Below are 22,616 nucleotides of genomic sequence, written 5' to 3'. Positions count from 1 at the left end.
AGTCCACATTTAGTATAGTTTACAAAGAAAGAAAGTGGGGGCTGGGGAGGAAAAAGGAAAGGAAAGGGAGGGAGAGAGAGAATAGCCAGGTCTGGTAATACAAACCTGTGCTCCGGTGCTCAGGAGGCTGAGGCAAGAGGATCATGGGTTCAAGACCTGCTTTGGGCATCCTTGAGATACTGTCTTAGAAGCAAAAAAGAGCCCAGAGAGATGGGCTCAATGGTTGAAAGCACTTAGTGCCATATGAGCCTGCATTAAGTGCTCATCTATAGCCCTGCACTCTTATCACAAAATGGGGAGCAGAGACAGGAGGATCTCTTGGGAGTCCCCAGGCCAGATAGCCTGTAGTACAAGCATAGCAGCAGAGACAAGAGAGACCCTGCCTCCGAGACAATAAGAACAAGAGACTCCACTGTGTGCCATGACATGTGCCACCCATGTCTTAGAATATACCTTAGTGGTAGAATCCTGTCTAACATGTACAGCACCCAAGATTCTAATATCAAAATAAATGATTGAGTGAATGAATGAATGAATGAATGAATGAGAAATATGGGTTCTCTTTAGGAAAGGAAGATCTGCTAGTCAAAAAATAGGAAGAACCAAACCAGGTATGTTAAATTGGAGGACTGAATTACATAATCAGCTGTAAAGTTATTATTTCATATATTATGTGTTTTATCAAGGCAACACTGAAATAAGATCTTATTAGTAAATGAACACTTAAAATAAGCGAAATTAAAAGGCATTTTCTGATATTTTAGTTTTTTTGTCTCTCCCTTTCCCCGATTAAGATCTATAGGGGGAATAAACAGAATGGTCAGTCCTCCTTGGAATTTGTTTCATATATTTGAACAAAGGACCTTTCCCAGACTCTGCTCATTGCAACTATAGGAAGTAGAAAGGGGAAAAACAAATAGCCGACTATAGTTTTACTTGGCATTGCACAACAGAGTCTAGATGGAAAAATAGCCAGAATTAAAATGGCCCAATGGTTGTAGTTAATTAGTAAGAACTAGAAGCCTAAGCTCTTCTGTTTTGCTAGTTGGTCTAGTGTGCTTTTTGTATTCATAAGGAGAGAATTAACCTTACTACTACATATTCATAGATCTGTGTCTGGGAATTAATGTCCCAGGGGGATGGCTTCCAGGTATGATTTGCTGTTTCCAGTATTGTCCAGTGTTAGGCTGTATATGATAGGAATAGGGAATGCCCAATCCCCAAGGAGAGTATGATACCTGAATTTCTTTTTCGTCCCATTGTAATCTAGATTCATTTATGAATACAAAGTTATATTTTTCTCCTTAGAAATGCTTCTGAGTTTCTTGTAGTCATGAAGTGCATAATGTCTTTTTCCACCCTGTTTTTTGTTTGTTTGGTTTGGTGTGACATAGAACTCACAGAGATCCACCTGCCTCTGCCTCCTGAGTGTTGGGATTAAAGGTGTGCACTGCCACCAACGCCACTGACGCCGCCACCAGCTTTCACCCTATTTTTAATGTATGTAGCCATGTTTTTTTTCACTAGGCAATGGTATTAATAGCTATGTGATCCCTTGGCCTCTGGCCTGATAGTTGAAACTTCTGGCTACAAATTGCCCTTTTATTAGTAGGGCCATGAATTTATTCTCACCTAAGGATTGACAGAAGCTGCCTTAGCATCTTCCTTGTATCTGAAATTTAAATAACTAAGCAAGGACAGCTTATCAGAGGAGGAAAGTATTTAATGTAGAATGTTGGTGAAAATTTCCTCTACATGAATGTTCTTTCCTTTAAGTAGTTTTTATAATAATTTTTCTTAAAGATTTATGTGTTTGTTTGGGGAGGTGCATCCCTTGGCACACATGTGGAGGTCCCCAATCCTATATGAATATTCTTTGAGATAAAAATGCTGGAGCTTAAACAACATATTTGATCTTAACATAGCTGCCAACCAGTCCAACTTTGTGCAGTGATGTTGTAAATAGCCAATATTTCACAGTCATTTATCTATAAAGTTTGGCTTCAGGCAAAAACACCTAACAAATTAAAGTGACTGGCATTATAAATATTAAAATCTACTTCCTTTACAAGGAGGAACCCAGGAGATTCATACAAGGTCCCTCACAGAAGCAGAAAGGAACAAGAAGATCTCCTGAGCATATTTGGAGAATGGGGGGGGGGGGTTCAGTGTGTGGAGTTAGGAGAAAGAGAAGGGAGGAGAGAACATGTGGAACTAGGAAGATTGAGTCAGAGGACAAATAGACAAGAGAAAAAAAAAGATAACATAATAGAGGGAGCCATTATAGGTTTGAAGAGAAAACTGACTCTAGAGAAATGTCCAGAGACCTACAAGAATGACCCCAACTAACAATCTGAGCAACGTGGAGAGGCTACCTTAAATGCCCTTCCCTGATAATGAGATTGATAACTAACTTATATGCCATCATAGAGCCCTCATCTAGTAGCTGATGGAAACAAAAGCAGACACCCACAGCTAAACACTGAACCGAACTCCTGGATCCAGTTGCAGAGAGGGAAGAGTGATTTAAAAAAAAAAAAAAAAAAGAGGTCAAGACCAGGCTACAGAAACCCACAGAGATGGCTGACCTGAACAAGAGGGAGCTCAGGGACACCCCCCCCCCAGACTGATAGCTGAGAAACCAGCATTGTACGGACTTAGGTCCCCTGAACGTGGGTCTCAGATAAAAGGCCTGGGCAGTCTAAGGGACCTCTGACAGTGGAACCAGGTTGTATCCCTGGCGCACTAAAGGACTTTGGGAGCACATTCCCCATGGAGGGATACTCCCTTAACTTAGAGGCAGGAGGGAGGGCCTAGACCCCACTCCAAATGACTTGACAGATTTTGATGTTCCCTCCTGGAAGGCATCCCTGTGGAGTGTGTGTGTGTTAGTGAGAGGATGGGAAGGGCATTCCTGGTGCCTGAGGAGGTCAGAAGTTATAGATGATTGTGAGATGCTGTGTGGGTGCTGGGAACCAAACCCAGGTCCTCTGTAAGAGTAGCCAGTGGTTTTAAATGCTAGGCCATCTTTCCATCCCTGAAACTTTCATTCTAATAGTAAATTGTCCATTTCTTTCTGTGTATGTTTCCTTATAAGACAGAATTTCTGGTCCAGCCAACATTCAATCATTTGGCCAGGTGTGTATTGCTTTGTTTTGTTTCCTTAACCTTCTGGCCACACTGACCACATTCCTCAAAGATTATTTCAATCTCGGAATAGCTAAGTATTTTCTTCCTCCCCTTAGGTGACCTTTTTCTTTATGTACTTTGCCTGAGAAAAAATGACTAGTTAACAAATGTCATGTTTAGGAAGTGGTTTTGATCTGAAGGGTTTGGCCAGGGGGTGCTTGCCCAGAGAACACAGTGCTCTTTCCCCATTTTTAAGGCTGCAATGCTGCTGCCATTCCCAGCAGAGGTTGCAGTTCTTAATTATCCAGCCCACTTAGATTAATCTCTCAGCCAGATGTTCTCCACTGCCATCACTACCGTTAGTTTCCTCACTCTGTACTCTACTCTTAAATTCTCTTTTAAAAGTCTCTGTAGAGAAGATAATATATTTCATCTATTTTACTGTTCCTAAAACTAGAGTAGCATAGAAGAATTATTGAGAGTAAGGGCTTCTACCTTAGGTCTTGAATCCTTGCTGTATGATCTTGTGTTATAAAGGTGAAATGAAGCACTTAGTGCCTAGCATTTAGCTTATATAGCTGGGTTAACTTGTTAACTCATTTCTTGTATGTAACCAGGAACCCCTCACCCTTACTGGGTAGTAATCATATGGCAAAAAGAAAAACAGACGTTCTTCATTAGAAAATCAATCCTCTAAGAGCTGTGTTATATCATCTTTAGATGGAGATTTTCTCTATCATTTTCTTTTTAGCACAGGGACTCTTAAGTCCTTTGGGCTTTGTATTTGAATTAAATCCAGGTTATCAGTTACGGCAACAAACACTTTTATCTAACCCTGAAGCACCAGGCTGGCCCCTCAGAGCATACTTTTGAAGAATAACTCCATCTACTGAATCTTTGAACAACTGTTTCAGAAACACTGATAACTGGCATAACCAGATTTCCTGTTCTTGCAAGACTACTAAACTGCTTCCCCTACACTGAAGGACATGAAATTAAATTTGTATATAATTGTATTCAGTACAAAGTGTTTAATTAGGTTCATTGAAACACTAAATGATTACAAATTTTGTTTCCCCACTCTCATAGCACTGTGCTTCTGTTCATCTTTGATAGCATGATTTACTTTACTCACACACACACATACACACATGCACACACACAAATAAAAAATATAGTCACTTCTCATCCCTGGTCTCTCTTTTACTAACAGTATGTCACTTTTGTGATCAATGAGGATGTATATCTAGGGCTATGGTATAAAGAGAATGGGATGTGTCATCTAGAGTATGTTGAGTGCCATTCTCAGGGATTCTCTGTCACATTAAGTCACAATCTTCTGCCTGACCCAGCTGGGTCTGCTATCCATTTATTGGTATTTGTGCAAATGAGCCAAATAGAGTAGGTATGAACTCTGATCCGTTTTTACAAATTTGTGTCACCATTACAACGTCCAGTCTGTGCAGGACTTGGGACCAAACTCAGGTCTCTGTGCATGCTAAACAAGCACTTTGCAAACTGAGCTGTTTCCTCATACCCTCCTGCTATTTCTAATCATGAATTTATAGAAAGCAAACAGCTTTGAATTAACTAAGACCATTGCCCCAACCATCACTCTTGTGAAAGCCCTACATATTTTGAAAAACACATTTAACTTCTTAATACAAAGAATGCACATAGATATTCTTTTAATGCATAAGCAGCAAAGTATTACAGAACTCCCCAAACCAGGAAGTTAGTTTAAACTGTTTGTCAAAGAAAAGTACTTGTGTCTCACAAAAGGAATGACTGGAGTATGCTCAGCTGTTAAGCTCTCACTCAGCAAATACTTCTTTTGCAGATACAGATAACTGCTTTATTTACTGGGAACCAAAGTGCCCAAAGCTGATAGTTTTGCCTAGTGAGTAGGTAGACTATTTAACTTTTTTGTTTTTTTCATTTAGTAAAGCAGACAGTTGCTGTGTTGGCAGAAGTGTGAATTTCATTTCCTGTCTGTGGTATACCCCACTCATCCTGTCACTCAGACATTTTTGTTTTAGATTGTTCCCGTAATGTCAGTGAAACTGGTCCATAACACAGGGGCATGTGCACACCACGGATGTAACAGGAGACAGGGCTTGTGCAACAAACCACAAGAGAACAGTGCTTTATTTAACGATGAAAACAAAACAAAATCAAAGCAGCTTCTCCTAGCCAGCATGAAAGTTTTTTAAATGACATCTGTAGATTCTTAGGTGTTTTTTTAATGTGTCCATTTTAATGTTTTATCACTCTCATAACACTTTATTGAAGCATGAAATTGAGCCAAGATTGAGCACTATAAAGCTGATTTTAGCTTGCCCACTTACTTTCCATAAACAATTTCATTTTATGACCCATTAATCTACTACATGCATGGAGTTCTATTAACACTTAATTTTGAGACAGGGTCTCATGATGTAGCCATTGGTTGGCCTGTAACAAGAAATCTGCCTCTACTTCTCAATTGCTGGAATTGAAAACAGGTGTCATCAAACACACTTTTTAACTGGAGTTATTCCTATGGCGTTGAAGGTGAAGTCCTTGCTCCCATGGAATTTATATGCTGATAACTGCAATCAAGAACACAAGTGAACCGGGAGGTAGAGGCAGGCAGATCTCAGTGAATTCAAGGCCAGCCTGGTCTCTACAAAGAGACAAGACAGCCACAGTGGTTACATAGAGAAACCCTGTCTCAGAGAGAGAGAGGAAGAGAGGGGAAGAGAGAGAGAGAGAGAGAGAGAGAGAGAGAGAGAGAGAGAGAGAGAGAGAGAGAGAGAGAAATTTAATTCACAAAAATATCCTGAAAGGAGCAAAGCAGGGCAACAGGATAGAATGTTATTGGGATAAAAGAAAAGAGGCATGGTGATAGTAGAGCTGAGATTTAAATACATAACAGTGAAGGAGAAGAATCAAGTAGAGAGTGATAAGTACAAAGGCCTTGAGAAGGAGGCCTGGAATACTGGAGTCAGAGTGGAGTGACCAGGGATAATTCATAGTAAACAAGAAGAGGCAGGTAGTTTAAGGTCAGAAGTAACTTGCTAAAGTGCAGGCTGTTTCATGGGCCTAGAAGATCAAGCTGCAGGCTGGCTCTTCATTTTTAAGTATGAAAGGAAGAAGCTGTTACAAAGTTATATGACGTGACACTGTAATATGAATAAACTCCGCACTCTGGCTGCAGTTTGATGAGTGGGTAACAGAAGGGCAAAAGTGATTGCCGACAGATCTACCAAAAGGCTTTTTGTTGATACAGTGTCTGGGATTTGATTCGCATTAGAGACAAAGTGAAGGAGATGAAGATAGACAGAAAATTAGCCAAGAACTAAAGCTAGAATTCAGTAAATATGGGCATTTATAAATTCTTCCTACTTTACTTACCTATTTAGTGTGTGTATGTGTGTGTGTGTGTGTGTCTGTGTGTCTGTGTGTATATGTATATGCACCAAGTGTGTGCAAGTGCTTGAGGAAGCAAAAACAGATTTGTTCCCCTGGAACTGGAGTTACAGGCAGTTGAGAACTGATTAATTAATATGGGTGTTGGGAACTAAACATGACTTATCTGTAAAAGCAGCAAGAACTTTTAACCCCTGAACCATCGCTCCAGCCTACACCTACACACACACACACACACACACACACACACACACACACACACACACACACATTTTCTGTACATTTAAAAGGTTTTGTTTTGTTCTGTTCATTTGCTTATTTGTTTTGTTTTAAGATGATCTTACTATGTAGATCGGGCTGTCCTCAGACTTACATTCACCTGCCTTTGCCTCCTGAGTGCTAGGATTAAAGGCATTCACCACCTTGCCCATCTGTTTGAAAACTTTATTTAAAATAAGCCAGGCATTGGTGTCAAGCGCCTTTAATCCCAGCACTTGGGAGGCAGAGGCAAGTGGATCTCTGTGAGTTCGATGCCAGCCTGGTCTACAGAGCTAGTTCCAGTACAGGTTCCAAAACAATACAGAGAAACCCTGTATTGGAAAATTAAACACCCAAGTTGTCTTAGCACTTGTGTGTAACACCAACCCTGGAAAGGTAGTGACAGAAGGAAGATGAAAGTCATCATCCTAGACTACATAAAGTGAGCAAAAGCAGCCTGGTTTTTAATATTCTACTTCAAAAGCAAAACAAAAAAAAATCTTCTTTATTTATCTAATTTTTACCATTATTCTAACAAAAATTTTCTGGACAGCTACTGACTATGCATACAAGTCAGTCTGGTAAGTGCTAGAAAAATGGTTGAAAAGTAATTGTAGTTCAGTATAACACTGTTTTTCACCACTAAAGAACTGTTGGCTGGACATGACAGCTCACACCTTAATTCCAGTACTTGGGAAGTGGATAAAAGAGAATCCATTTAGAGTTATCCTTGGCCACATAGCAAGATCAAGGCTAGCATGGTTACATGAGATCCTATCACAAAAAAAAAAAAAAAAAAAAAAAAAAATCAGGGGAATGGCTAAAACCTAATTATATCAGCAAAGATGAATTTCTCAGTAAAAATACTTTTGTGTATGTTTGGGGTTATTTTGGGGGAGGGGTTGTTTCTTGTTTTTGGTTGGTTGGTTTTTTGAGGAAGGGTTTCTCTCTGTAGCCCTGGCTGGCCTAGAACTAGCTCTGTAGATCAGGCTAGCCTTGAATTTAGATCCACCTTCCTCTGCCTCCTGAGTGCTGGTATTAAAGGTGTGCACCACCACCACCCAGCTAAAATACTTCTTTAAAGGTCCAAGCAAACAACAGCGAAAGAAGGAAATGGCAATATTATGGACCAGAGTCATGATGATGGGAGTGGGTAGACAGATTCAAGGTGGGTTTGAGAGTACAACCCATAGGATTTGCAGATAGATTAGAGATATATTTGGGGGAGGTAAAAAGATACAAAGGCTGACTTGACTGTTCTGCATTTATCTCAAACAACTGTGTAGAAGAATCTAGGGATTAGTCATGAGGAAGTACTTAAGAGTTGGGGGGGGAGAGGGACGCTGGGCTTAGCTCCATAGTATAGCTCTTGCCTAGTTGTGTGAGGTTCTGGGTTTGGTTCCCCAGAACCACGGAAAGGTTTAGAGAGGTTCTTTGTTGTTTCTAACTATGTTTGGTTTGGTTTTACAGTATTGGAGGGGGTTAAGCTAGGATCTTTGCACATGCTAGGCAAGTGCTTTACCTGTAAACTGTGTCCCCAGACATGTTTCTAAACTTTTCTATGAGTGACTTAAAAGTTCTAGCATTCTACCCTTTTTAGCTTCTGTGGGTAATAATGAAAGGCTTGTTAAGTCCATTATTATGAAAGAAATTTTGATGTTTTCTATGGATATCCACTTGTAATTATAATTTTGACTATTTTCTGTTCTAAGCAATAATTCTCCACTTATGTTATCAGCCTCCCACACAAATGATGTTAACATGGGGTCTACTCCAGAAAATAAAGCACACTGCCCCAGTGCTAGTCCTCTTCAGTGCATGTGGGGGTACTACTTAATGAGAGTGCAATTTTAGTGTTTTTTATTTTTAATTTACACACAGCTGTTGTAAATATTTATGAAATAGTATGTATATTTATGTAATAATTTGATACCTATATACAGTTTATTTCTTTAGATTTTTTTACTTTATATGTATGAATGTTTTGCATATATACATGTATATGCACCTTGTGTTTGCTTGTTGAATCCTCTAGAACTGAATGATTTTGAGCTACCATATGGGTACTGGGAATTTGGCCTGAGCCCCTCTGAAAGAGCAACAAGTGCTCTTAACTGGTGTATATAGTGTTCAGTTATAGGTCTGGGTGCTCATAGGTCACATTCATCACCTCAGACATTTATTATTTCCTTTGTATTAGGAACCTTCAAAATCTTGTAGCTAATTTGAAGTATACACTTGTGATCAGGCATAGTTATCCTACTGTGCAATAAACATTAGAAGTTGTTTGTCCTATCCAACTAGACTCCTGTACCCACCAGCCATCATCCCCTTTTCGTACCCCCTCCGTATTATCATTTGCAGGTTTTGGTAACCTCTGTTATTCTTAATAAAGATACAATTTTGAGAATGGTGTGTGTGTGTGTGTGTGTGTGTGTGTGTGTGTGTGTGTGTGTGTGTGTTTAAAATGAGTGTTCTTCCAAGCTTTGGCTCTGTTATAAATAATTATTGAAGCATTTCTAGGCAGTAGGTATAGATCAGTGATGAAGTAATTACCAAGCATATATGAGGCTTTAGATAAACAGGGAACATTTTGCATTCATGTCAGAACACCATTGAAATATTAACACGGATAATCACTACTAATTATTAATATTTATTAAGAACTTCTACTGGGCAGCGGTGCCACACAACTTTAATCCCAGCACTCGGGACACAAAGGGAGGCAGATTTCTGAGTTCAGGACCTGCCTGGTCTACAGAGTGAGTTCTAAACAGCTAGGGCTACACAGAGAAACCCTGTTTGGGGGGAATGGCAGTTACTTCTGTGAACCAAGATACCTAGGTTCATAACCTCATTTTATAGAAGAGTAAATAACCACATAGTCCCGATTGGCATGGAACTTGCTTTGTAGCCCAGGCTGGCCAGCCTTTAGCTCACAGAGATCAGATGCCTGTGTCTACCTCCCCAATGCTAGGATTAAAGGTGTGTTTCACCCTGTGAAATTGGAACTTTGGATAGGGAAGAAAAAGAAATTGTAAACTGGGTCTCCATCCTATTTACTTTCCATCCTTAAGTAATGTTTCTCATAACTTTTTCCTTACAGCATCAGCGAGAGCTTTTTAACTGTCAAAGGTGCTGCCCTTTTTCTACCACGGGGGAATGGCTCGTCTACACCAAGAATCAGCCACAGACGCAACAAGCATGCAGGTAAAACTGCACATACATGCTCTAGTTTCCTTTTTGTTGTAGGATATGATATCTAGACAAAAAAAAAGCAATTCTCGGGAGGAAGAGTCTGTTTTAGTTCATAATTCCAGAGTATTGTCCATTATTACAGGGAAGTCAAGGCAGGATTCAGACGGTTGTCACAGCACATCCTCAGTCAAGAGCAGAGAGAAATGAATGCATACATGTTCACGTTCTTGCTCGCTTGTGCTCAGCTCCATTTCTCTGCTCTTACTCAGTTTAGGACCACTCTGCCTAGGGAATGGTGACACCCAAAGAGGGCTGAGTCTTACCCCATCAGTTAACTTAATTATGACAATCCCTGACCACACTATATAGACAGACCCTCATTGACTCTCTTTCCAGGTGACTCTGGCTGGGCCAAGTGACAAAGCTAACCATACACACCTTTTACCTTTACTTTGTTGACTTGTGACCTCCAAGAGAGGAAGAAATTACAAGGAAGGGAACTTGAACATATAGATCAGAGGTGAAAGCAAGAAATACTTGATCCTGTTGAGTCAGTAGTTGAGCTTAGCGCTAATCAAAATAATCTCAGCTACTTTAGAGGCTGCACTACTTCTTGTTTGGGCTTTCATCTCATTAGAAATGTAACAGTTCACAGTTATAACTAGTTTCCCTAGGCCATTTAATAACTTCCTGCCAAAACCCTCTGGCAGTGGCTTTTTTTTTTTTTTTTTAAGTACAGGAGAGAAAATGTGAAAATTAGCTTGGGTTTACTTTGGCAATGCTTGCTCATCAGTACCTTCACCATAGGTGGGAGTGAGAGTTTTGCCAAAAAGTGTGAATGCTCAAAGGAAATAATCCAAGCTAAGCTATTTATTTCTGTTGGGTGTGGATGTTTATGACAGCAAAAAGAAGACAAACTATTGTTCTAAATCCAACTAGTCTGACTAATATTTTGGGTGAATTACCCCCCTGCCATGTAATAGTAAGTAGGCTTAGTTGCTTCTCAAGCTCCTGCCTGACCCTGGGTGACTTTTTTTTTTTTAATGAAATTTTCACATTCATGTATTTCTACTTGACATTGTACACTTAGGTAAAAAGAAAAAACAGGTTTAACACAGGCTGCTGGGAATTAATTTGTGATCCATACTAGACAGATGAGGCAATATATAAATCCAAACCTTCACATAAACTGTCTTGCTAAGCAGAATAGCATACATCAAGGGCTTATAATGTCTGATGGTATAGTCCTATGCACATTTCTTAAATCTGGCTAAATTTTTTATTCTAGGCATTTAAAATGTTAAAATACTATTTGACAACTTAAAAATTATATTAGTAAACATCTGTATCTTTAAAAGGAAAATATTGAAAATTCTTTAATCAAACTTGATGTGCAGTTTAGCTACTGTTGGTGAAATGCATGCAAAGGGCATAAAATAAAGGAAGGACTTTTGAGGTATACTGCCTGTTAGCCTCTGTAAACATGAGTCTCTCTGTAGGAAATAATACCCTGCTTACTTATAGCAAAACCTTTCACAAGTAAGGACACTTAGCTTCTAGATACTCAGCTCAGAGAAGAGGCCTCACAGCAGAAGGAAGAGTCCTGGGTTTTATCTAACCCTGATAACCCAGCTGGATCTTTGCACCACTAGTGCCTTGAGGGATTTGGCCTGCTATTCAAGGTTCTCCAGAGATTCTGCATCCTCAGTCTTTTCTGGGCTTACTTCTCATGGTCTTAAAGAGGAACTTAAGTTTGTGGTAGTGTCTGCTGCATCACTGTGCTAAGGATGGAACCCAGGGGCCTTATTTCATGTAAGGCAAACACTATTCTGCTTTTGTGTACCACCGGCCCTGATCTTAGTTGTTTATTGTGTGTGTGTGTGTTTTTTTAAAGGTTTTGTAACCTAGGATGGCCTCAGATTCACAGTGATCTTCCTGCCTCAGCTTCTTGTGCATTGAGATGGCAGGTGTTTGCTACCATACCTGGTATAAACTGGAAGGGGTTTTTGTTTTGTTTTGTTTTTTTAATTTTTTTATTTTTTTAGGGGGAAGGGTACTTGTTTCTTTCTTTCTTTTAAGGCAAGGTCTTATGCAACCCAAGCTGGCTTCAAGCTGACATGTAGTCAAGGCTAACCTTTAACTCTGCCTCTTCCTCCCAAGTGCTGAAATTGTAGACTATTATGAATAATAAATTTGATCTCTCTTATGAGTTTTCATCTATACATATATTTTCATTTCCCTTAGGTTTATACCTGGGAACTCATCCTGCTTCTTCAGGTTGTATCTCTGGGCTTGAAACGTAGTAGAATGGATCTTCTTTTTATCTTTGAAAGTTAAAGGATTCTATTACACTAGAATTATCCAGAAGCAAGCAGTGAAATGGAAAGGAAAGCAAAAAAAATGAGAGAAAAATGGGGAAAAATGAGAAAATGTTTCCAGACTTGTCAACCTTGTAAACACGCCTACTTACATTTTCTTCCTACTTCACATTGCTTCTTGCACAGCTAATGTTATACTTAAAAGCTATGAAGTGAACACAAAGAAAATTATATATGTAGGTTTCAAGGCATCTATGATTATGTGGCTGTAACAGACATCTTAAAACACTTTAAAAAGTGCCATAGGTGGGTAGAAATAAAGCTTTGGGTTCTTAGATTGTCATCATTTGTGACAGTATATTATCTGTCTCCTGTTAACCAAATCCTCAGATTTCCTAGTACAGAATAGGGAAATGAAAAAAAAAAAAAAAAAACCTGTCTTAAATCTTTTTTTATTGTGCTCTCTTTGTTTTTTAAATATGTATTGGTGTGTGTCTGTGTGTGGGTATGTGCACATGATTTCAGGTGTTTGAGGGGGCCAGCAGCATCAAATCCCCTGAAGCTGGTAGTTGTGAGTAGTGAGAATCAAATCCAGGTCCTGTGGGAGAGAGTAGCAAGTATTCTTAACTGCTGAGCCATCTCTACAGCCCCTCTTTTTTTTTTTTTTAATAGACTTAGTTTTAGTTATTCTTTGACAGTTTAATAATGCAAACAGTCTTGATTGTATGTATCTGCAACTCCCTCTCCTACTCCCTCAGGAACCTCCAGCTCCCCCTCCCACTTCCTCGGGCACCTCTAGCACATGCCCATCTCCCTTTCATGGCCTTTGCCTTTTTTGTTAATAACCCACTAAGTCCATTTAGTGCTGCCTGCTAGAATGTTTACTGATCTTGTTTGACTTGATCTTGTGCTGGTAACCATAGCTGCAGTGAGTTCCAGGGTGTGGTGCCCAGCATTTCGCATTCCTTCCTATCCTCTAGTTCTTTCATTCTTTCTTCCCTTCTGCAATTTTCCTGAATTTTTGTTGGGGTGTGAGAGGTAGATAGGTGTCCTATTTAGGGATGAGCCCTCAACAGACACTCTGAGCACCTTGACAAGTTAGCAGTGTGCACTAACTGTTGACCACTGCAGAGAGAAGTTTCTCTGACCAAGCTTGAGGGCAGGGTATAAGCATAAATATTTAAAAAGTAGTTAGTTCAACAACATGTTTAAGAAAACAGTAGTAAGAGGTTCTTCCCCAGAGCCTATGATCTCTAGAACCTTAGACTTTTGACCAGGTTTACAGTACCAAGCCTAAATTCTTTCTTGTGGAACAAGCCTCAGATCCAATCTAAAAGCAGTTGGCACATCTTGTCTGAGAGCTCAGTATTACAGCATGCAGGGTTGGCTGTGTCTTTTCTCCCCACAGTGGCCTGCATAGAACCTTCTGAAAGTTGGTCAGAGGGGAAGAACTTTCAGGTCAATTCCAGCTTTATTTCTCTGTGTCCTGCAACCAAAGTGCATTGTGTCTTCAGCTATAGGAGCATACCATCTAGTTCTGGTGGGCAACTAAAAGTAATGACAATTGCCTGTATTTCAGTGGATGCCTGTGTAGCCTCTCTAACTAATAATAACCTTAGAGAGGGAACCTATAACTAGTACTGGTGATTTTCACTTAATACCCCATGTCTTCTGTGGGAATCATTGTCCACCAATATAATATATCTGTGTTCAAATTCCTATTATTTATATATATATGTATATGTATATGTATACACACACACACACACATACACATACATACATATACACACACACTCACACTCACTCCCCACAAGCTTAAAAAGTATGAGTTTCCACAGGGGTTTTTTGTTTGTTTGTTTGTTTTCTTTTATCATCTTTAGTCTCTTTTGTTTTTGATTTGTTGTTGTTTCAGACAGGATCTCATCACATAGCCCAGGCTGGCCTTGAACTCAGAGGTCACCAGCCTCAGCTTCCTAAGTGCTGGGATTAAAGACATGTATCACAATTCCTAGCATCATCCTTAGTATCTTAAACCATTTTTTTTTTTTCTCCTTTGAAACAGTGTTTCTCTGGGTAGCCCTGGCTATGCTGGAACTTGCTCTGTAGACGAGGCTGGCCTTGAACTCAGATATCTGTCTACCTCTCTTAAGTGCTAATATCTTAAATCTTACTACAAAAATTTAGTTTAGTTTTATAAAATATGTAGAAATAAATGAGATTTCAAATAATAGTTGGTCATGTTAAAGCATCTAATATGTTCAGGAGAATAACTATTCCTAATATGTTCCATTTAACACATACTCTCATCCACTAACTACTTTAAACTATTGAAAATAAAGGGACTCTAACAGTATTTAAGTTAGATGCATCTCAATATTATTATCACAGAAGAAGAAATTACGTATGCCATTCAAAACTTAAGAATAATTCTTCATGTAATTCTTCAAACACTTCTATTACTACCCTTTATGGGGCTTCACCAACATACTTACTAACAGACTGCTCATCCACTTCCACCATTGTATGAAATAGAGATCATTTCTCAAATATGCCTTCCCTAGAACAAATACAAATTTAACATACTACAAACTGAAAGTAAATATAAAAAACGCAGCCTACTAGTCTCTTACTATTTAAAAAAATCAAACCAATAATCTTAACTGATTTCCGTGTATAATTAAGAGACTCAGGGGCCTGGTCAGATGACTTAGTGACTAAAAGCATGTACTTCTCTTACAATAGAGGACCCAAAGTTTGATCCCAGCACTCACATCAGTTGGCCCATGACAAACTCTAGCACCTTCTTCTGACCTCATTGAGCACCTGCACTCACATATACAAATACACATGATACAAATATGAGATGGAGCTGGGCATGATGGCTCACCCCTTTAATTCCAGCACTCCAGAAGCAGAGAGATGTCCATAAGTTGGAAGCCATACCTACATACTGAGTTTAAGATCAGCCAGAGATTACAGTGAGACCTAGTCCTAATCAACAACAAAAATTGATGAGATGGTTTTATGGGTAAAGGTGCTTGTTGCTAAGCATGACTACCGAGTTCAATCTCTGGCACCACATACTGGAAAGAGAACCAATTCCCACAAGTTGTCCTCCAACCTCCATGGAAAGTGCCATGATGCATGAGCAAATGGGCATGTACTTACACTAAAACAAATTAAAATGTAAAGAAAAAAATTAACTCTTTCAGTAAATCATAACTTCACAAGCCACTATGGTAGAAGGAATCCTCTCTATTGATTTTTGAATGGGGACTAATCATCCTTTGCTTTGTACATTTCACCAGGTGATCTCCAACAACATCTTCAAGCAATGTTCATATTATTACGCCCAGAAGACAATATAAGACTGGTAAGTTCATGGCATTATCATAATTGTCTTCCTCAGAAGGCTGCCTAAAATAGCCAATATTAAAGTACATTTTTGTTAAAACACAGTACCAAGAACTAGGTGGAAGAGAAATGAAGAATGACCTATTTCTATCCAGCTGAAAACTTAATTCTTGTAAAACATAATAGAAAGTGATATAAAATGCTTTGATGTCTCAAGATAGTTGTTAAGGGCTGGTTTTTAAGTTACTATCCATAACATCCATAAAGATTGAAGTTCAGAAAAAGGAAAGAAAATTTGGACATTTGACCTGGTTGAGGAAGGTTTTATGCTAGACAGCGGAACTTGAGAATATCTTAAAAGATGATGAGAGTAAGCAGACAGAATTCATCCTAAATAAGAACATAGCTTAAGCAAAAGCACATAAAGTAGGGACGAGATGTGATTGAAATAGTTAGCAATTGTTACTGACCTCAGAATCAAGAGACCAGGGCTTAGGTTCTTGCTAACATGTGATGCTGGACAAGTTACCTTAGGCTGTCTTTGCCTTTTTCCTCATTCCTTGATAGGATTAAGAAGTATGAAATGGAGACCAAGTGTGGTAGCTGCATGCCTTTAATCCCAGCACTCAGGAGCCAGAGTTCAAGGGCACCTTATTCTACTAATTGAGTTTCAGGACAATCAGAACTACATAAAGAGACCTTGTCTCAAATTAATTAATTAATTAATAGGAGGAGAAGGCTGAATGAAATGCTACTTTACAAGTGAGGCAGGCAGTAAGGACATAATGCTCTAATCTAGACACCTCAAATGAGCAATTCACAGACTAGAGATAAATACTCTTCAAAACACACAGCTGTTTGGTTTTTGTTTTGTTTTTTATGCAATCTAGAATTTTAAAACTATATTACATATAAAGTCTAAATTTGGGTCTTCAGACAATTGAACTTCTAGCAGTGCCAAGATTTTATCCTCACATGGATAACGATGGGCATGTGGATATCCTGCTGGGTTCCTGGTTTGCTGTAATCTGCATACCTGTTGTCTTCTGAACACTTGGAAGTCATATGTCTTTCTTACATAGTTACTTTTCTGACTCTAATAAAAATAGGAAAGCCAAAATGGAATGATTACCTAGCATAGTGGTACATACCAGGTTAAGATAAGAGTACTACTTCAAGTTGAAGGCCAGCCCAGTCTAAATGGAATGATACACCATCAAGACACTGTCTCAAAGACAAACAACACCTAGGCATAATGGCACACACTGTTAATCCCACACATGGGAGACTAGCAGTTGGATCACTGTGAGTTCAAGTCCAGTCTGGTCCACATAACAAGTTCCAGGACAATCTAAGACTCTGTCTCGGGGTGGAGGTGGGGGATGAAAAAAATGAAATAAGATGAGCATGTGGTTCTACTCGTTTAGTATCCATGTGGCTTGTTTCATATTTATATTTGATCCCCCAGATTACTATAAAGCCAGTCAGTACCACTCCTTCTTCATGAAGCTGTTGTGAAATACAAGTTTTTTGAGCCAAGAAATAACATGAGCCTGCTATAGTATCTGAGGAAGAGTCTCTAGAAGCTAAAACAGAATAAACAGAAGGAAGTACGCTAGGCAGTTATTGAAGTTACCCAAGTGTGTGGTTACCAGACCCTCTTGGAAGCTGACTAAGCCACTGTAGCTGGCTTCTACTTTCTGTCCAAGAAGAGAGATCATGAGTAAAGTGTGAGATTAACTGTGGAAAGTTGATCAAGCTTCTGAACTCTCTGGTAATCACTAATTCATCATTTACTTTTTAAATTTTTTAACTTTTCTCTCAAATGCTAACTCTGTGTTTCGTGTGTGTGCGTGTGTGTGTGTGTGTGTGTGTGTGTGTGTGTATACACATGTACATATACATGTAGAAGCCAGAGATTAATGTTAGGTATCATCTTCCTCAATAACTCCATTTTTATTTTTTTAATGTTATTTATTTAATTTTTGGTTTTTTGAGGCAGGGTTTCTCTGTATTGTTTTGGAGCCTGTCCTGGAACTCACTCTGTAGACCAGGCTGGCCTCGAATTCACAGAGATCCGCCTGCCTCTGCCTCCTGAGTGCTGGGATTAAAGGTGTATACCACCAACGCCCGGCAACTCTCCTTTTTTAAATCACTTTCTACCTTAGTTCATTTATTAATTGAATTATGCACACTTTTTCTTTTTCTTTTTTTTTTTTTTTTGTTTGTGTGTTTGTTTTGTTTTGTTGTTGTTTTTCTTCTGTCCTGAAACTCATTCTGTAGACCAGGCAGGCCTCAAACTCACAGAGATCCACCTGCCTCTTCCTCTTAAATTCTGGGATTAAAGGCGTGTATCACTATTACCTGGCCATTCTTTTTCTTAAAACTTTTAATCTATGTGTGGAACACACATGTGTGCAAGTACATTCACTGTGTGTGTAGGCAGTAGGTTGACGTTAGGTGTCTTCTCTACCTAAAATAAGGTCTCTCGCTGAGATTTTACCTGCTGTGCCATCTTCCCATCATTGCCTGCATTTTAAAAAGTATTTACATATTTACATGTATGCATATGCATATTTGTACGTATGGATGAGGGAGTGAGTAGGGCACTTATGCCATAATGTAGCGTGGAGGTCAGGGAAGACTTTCAGGGGTTGGTTTTCTCCTTCCACACTACAATCCAAGGATCAGACTCAGATCATTGGGTTTGTCTACCAACCAGTTTAACCTGCTGAGTTATCTTTCTGGCCGTCTGCATTTTTTAGAAATTTTCTCAAATGATTCTTTTAAAAGCCAGCTGCTGTAGGGCATGGAGCATCATTCTTATGCATTAATACTCTAAAGCAGTGGCTCCAAGACTTTAGGGTATATCAGAATCAAGAGCTGCTTTCAACCACCATTTCTGGGCTTCGCTGACAGAATTTGGTTGGTGGGGAGGAAATAGTTATCATATTTTTAATAAGTTTCCAAAAGATGCTGATCACACTCTGATCATAGTCACTTATACAGGCTGGATATTTGCTGAAAGCTTTTGAACATAGTGTAGTCTGGGAAATTGAAGCTAAAGATATCATCCTGGGTTTTCATCTTTTTCTCATTAATAAACCTTTTGCAGTTTAGCTTGGACTCATAAATATGAATAATCTCCCACATGAACTTGAAAGAATGGAGGATAAAGTTAGTAAGACAGAGTTGAGAATTAAAGCCTCTTTTCCTACTAAAATATGCAGCTTCAACTTTTTAGATTTTTGACAGAGTCTTGTGTCTATATTACATTTATAGAACGTAAGTTCAAAAAATTTTAACGCATGCCTCCGAATAATTAAAATAACAAGCCATTTTAGTTATTTTGAATTGTTACAAACACATAGTCATTATGTTTCAGATTATTGAGAGTCATCTGCAGGAAAATGAGTAAATGCATTGTGTGACTTTGGATAAATTAGCACTTTCTGACTAAAAGGGCATTTGTAGACCCAAAGCAAAGGCCTTTGTTTGGAGTTAAATTTGGAATGCTAAAACTCTTATCTCAGGACTTGTACATAACAGTAAAAGTTGGATAATCAACTGAAAGTTCTGCCTTTTTTTTTTTTTTTTTTTTTTTTTTTTTTTTCCTTTTCAAGACAGGGTTTCACTGTGTATCCCTGATTGTCCTAGAACTCACCCTGTAGGCCAGTCTGGCCCCAAAATCGCAGGGATCTGCCTGCCTCTGCCTCCTGAGTGCTGGGATTAAATGTTAACCTCAGTATTTAAGATGCTTCTAGTTGTTAAATAAGGAAATGATTTTATAACACTGTTCTGGAATTATCAAAGGACTACTTAAAACCCAATGACAAATTAATGATTTTCAGAATTTTTACAGCAGCTTCAATGAAGGGTTTTGGTTTTTGGGTTTTTTTTTTTTTTTTTTTTTTTTTTTTGTGACAGGGTTTCTCTGTATTGCTTTGGAGGTTGTGCTGGAACTTGCTCTGTACATCAGGCTGGCCTCGAACTCCCAGAGATCCACATGCTTTTTGCTTCCCAAGTGCTGGGATTAAAGGCATGTGTCACTACTGTCCAGCTTCAATGAAGTTTTTGCAACGCTAAAAACTTGACCAGATAGTTCAAGAAAAAAATTTTTTTGGTTTAAGTTTTATAATATATTAAATTTTTCAACAATGAAAATGAGTTTTGTTTTGTTTTTTAAATTGCCTTGTGTGGGGTTTGCTTTTATTTTCCAAATCTGATAATTTAAAAAGGAATGAAGATGAAGTCGCCATATTCCATACTCTGAGAAAACCCATTCCCGGCTATTTGAACAAACAACTTTCCATTCTGCCTTGATGTATGCATGGGGTGGAGGTAGGGAGGCGGTTGAGTAAAATAACACACCCCTGCCTGATTTTGTTTTGTTGTTCTATAAAAGTACGATGCATAATGTCTTTTTACCTGTTTTCATGGATATCCTCTTGCCATGTCAATAAATTAATCATGAATTTGGCAAGGAGGTATTGACTGTGCTGGGGATCAGATCTAGGGTATTAAGTGCTTGCTAGACAAGTGCCCTTCCACTGAGCCTTATCTTTAGCCTTGATCATGGTTTTCAGTGATTCTACAGAATGTAATTTATAGATTTTTTTAAAACTTGTATTCCTTTTCATCTAGACACTTCCTCACACTCTTTAAGACAGTGTTCTTTGATTCATTAATGTCATATCTAAAGTCTATTTTAATCTTAGCTACTGATTTTACTTTGTTCTTTTGGCTAGAATTTAATACTTACATACTTTTGAAACCTTTCTGATGGATTGGGTGAGCTGCTTGTCTAGACATTGCGTCTTTATAATGTGGCTTCCCTGAGGATAAATACTGCATGCAGAGACATGGTTTAGACTTGTAATGAAAATAAATTTAAAACAAAGGTGGGATGTATGCTTCAAGAAAACTGTTTCTGGCTATTAGATGATGGGGATGAGAAAAGCTCTTGTGCCAGGTAGGACCTGTGAAATGCTCTACTTAGGTTCAACATCTAAATTGGACTGAGCTTTAAGATGATTCTTTAAATGATGAGCTCTTGATATTATAATTTAAATATTAAAAAGACAGGAAGTGTTTGTACTGAATATCACTTACCAAAATGTCTTGGGCCAGATATCATGTGTTACAGACTGTATTTAGGAAGACTTTTTTTCTTTTCATCAGCCTTGACCTAGACAGTCAGTTGCCAGTAGTTGGAATAAGAACCATCAGACATAGAAAGCTAAAGAGATGGCTTAGTTGGTGTAGTGCTTATTGTACAACCCTGAGGCCAGGAGATAAAAAGGCTGGGGTTAATAGTGCATACCTATAATCTAGTCACTGGAGAAGCAAAGGCAGGGGATCCCTGGGGCTTGCTGGCCATCCAGTCTAGCCAAATTGGTGAGCTCAAGGTTTGTCTCAGAAAATATGGCAGAATAACTAAAGAAAACACCCAGTATTGAGCTCTGGCCCTCCACATAAACAGTGTGTGTGTGTGTGCGCGCGCGCGCGCATACACACACACATACACACATAAATACAGTGTACACATATATGCTACACAACATAGAACTAAAGAAAAATGATTCATTTTTTTTTAATTTGTCAGAATCACAGTTCAGCTGTTTCCACACTATTTGTATTTGCAGGAAAAGGTGTTTCTAACACATTTTAGGAATTGAACGTTTAGTTTAAAGATTGTCAAGGCATGCTCAACTTTTAAACGTGAAGTAAAATCTAAAATCTGAGATCTTGTTTATAAAGTTCTGGGGCTTGGGATGTGCTTACCTAAATATGATGCCCTGGGTTCCAACTTCAGTGCTGTATAAACCAGGCACTTTCCAGTAATCCTTGCACTGGGGAGAATCAGAAGTTCAAGGTAATTCTCTTCCCAGGCTTCATAGCAAGTTTTAAGGCCAACTGCTAAGCCTGATGATTTGAGTTTGATCCCAGGCCCTGCATGGTGGAAGGAGAGAACCATCTCCTACAGGCTGTCTGTCTTCGGACCTCCATATGTGCACCATGGTATATACACATCACTCATGTGCATACAATTAATTAAATTTTTTAAATATGATTTTACATGCAACACCTCGTCTGGTTAAAATAACATTTATGGGGCCAGTGAGATAATTTGGTCATTAAGGTTAAGGCACTTTGCACTGAGTCTGGCAACATGAGTTCTATTCCCAGGACCCATATGGTGGAAAGAGAGAACTGACTTCTGCACCTCTCAACACACAGAAAGTAAATGTAATTTTAAAATAACATGTGTGTTTTGAATGTTTCTATATGGAAATCCAGAACTGCCTGCCAGTCTACCTCATGTGTATTTACTGTTTTCCATAGCTTTGTGTGTTTAATGTTCCTCCTCAACCTCAGTTGACTAACGCTAGACTGTGGCTCATTTAAATGTTAGTGCCTCTTAGTGTCTCATAAGTGAACATGAGTGAACAGTACAACTTGTGTGTTTAGCATCAGAATGATGGTATTACATTCTGATTATGTTGGTTCTAACAAATAAGCTTTAACATAGCCACATCTGCTGTTTTTACTTCCCTAGCTTTTCTTAGTAGTATCAGAACAGAAACATAAAGCTAAGCTTATACTTAATTGGTGGAGTGCTTACTCAGAATCCTTGAAGCCCTAGGTCCCATCTCCAGCACTGCAGAAACTGAATGTGGCGGTGGATACCTATAATCCTATCCCTTGTGAGGTGGAGGCAGAAGGGTCAGTTAAGGATTATCCTTGACTAGGAGTTAGAAGCCAGCCTGAGCTGCATGAGACTATCTTTATCTAATTTAATTAGTTTTCTTTTGGGACAGTAAGAGTAGTGTGTACATTTCATAAGGGGAGAGAGCATGTCTCCATCTTCTACCATTGATTTCCCAGCACTGTGGCTGCCGTTGAATGTGCAGTGTATGTATAGCAAATATTTCAAATGAATGT

The 22,616-nt window shown here is 38.8% G+C and overlaps 1 protein-coding gene across 2 annotated transcripts in view; it reads left to right on the top strand.

Moving 5' to 3' along the window:
- Positions 1 to 22,616, top strand: part of Ssh2 (slingshot protein phosphatase 2) — a 232,841-nt gene that overhangs the window by 155,474 nt on the left and 54,751 nt on the right. For both annotated transcript variants that reach the window (XM_051179935.1, XM_051179934.1), the window contains 2 exons: positions 9,905 to 10,008; positions 15,626 to 15,690. In XM_051179935.1, the coding sequence (XP_051035892.1) occupies positions 9,905 to 10,008; positions 15,626 to 15,690 (169 nt within the window). The remainder of the gene's footprint in view (positions 1 to 9,904; positions 10,009 to 15,625; positions 15,691 to 22,616) is intronic.

The sequence above is a fragment of the Phodopus roborovskii genome, unplaced genomic scaffold (genome assembly GCF_943737965.1).
Source record: "Phodopus roborovskii unplaced genomic scaffold, PHOROB, whole genome shotgun sequence".
NCBI classification, from domain to species: domain Eukaryota; kingdom Metazoa; phylum Chordata; class Mammalia; order Rodentia; family Cricetidae; genus Phodopus; species Phodopus roborovskii.
Note: the sequence above shows the minus strand (reverse complement) of the source record. Positions and strands in the feature narration are given on the sequence as shown.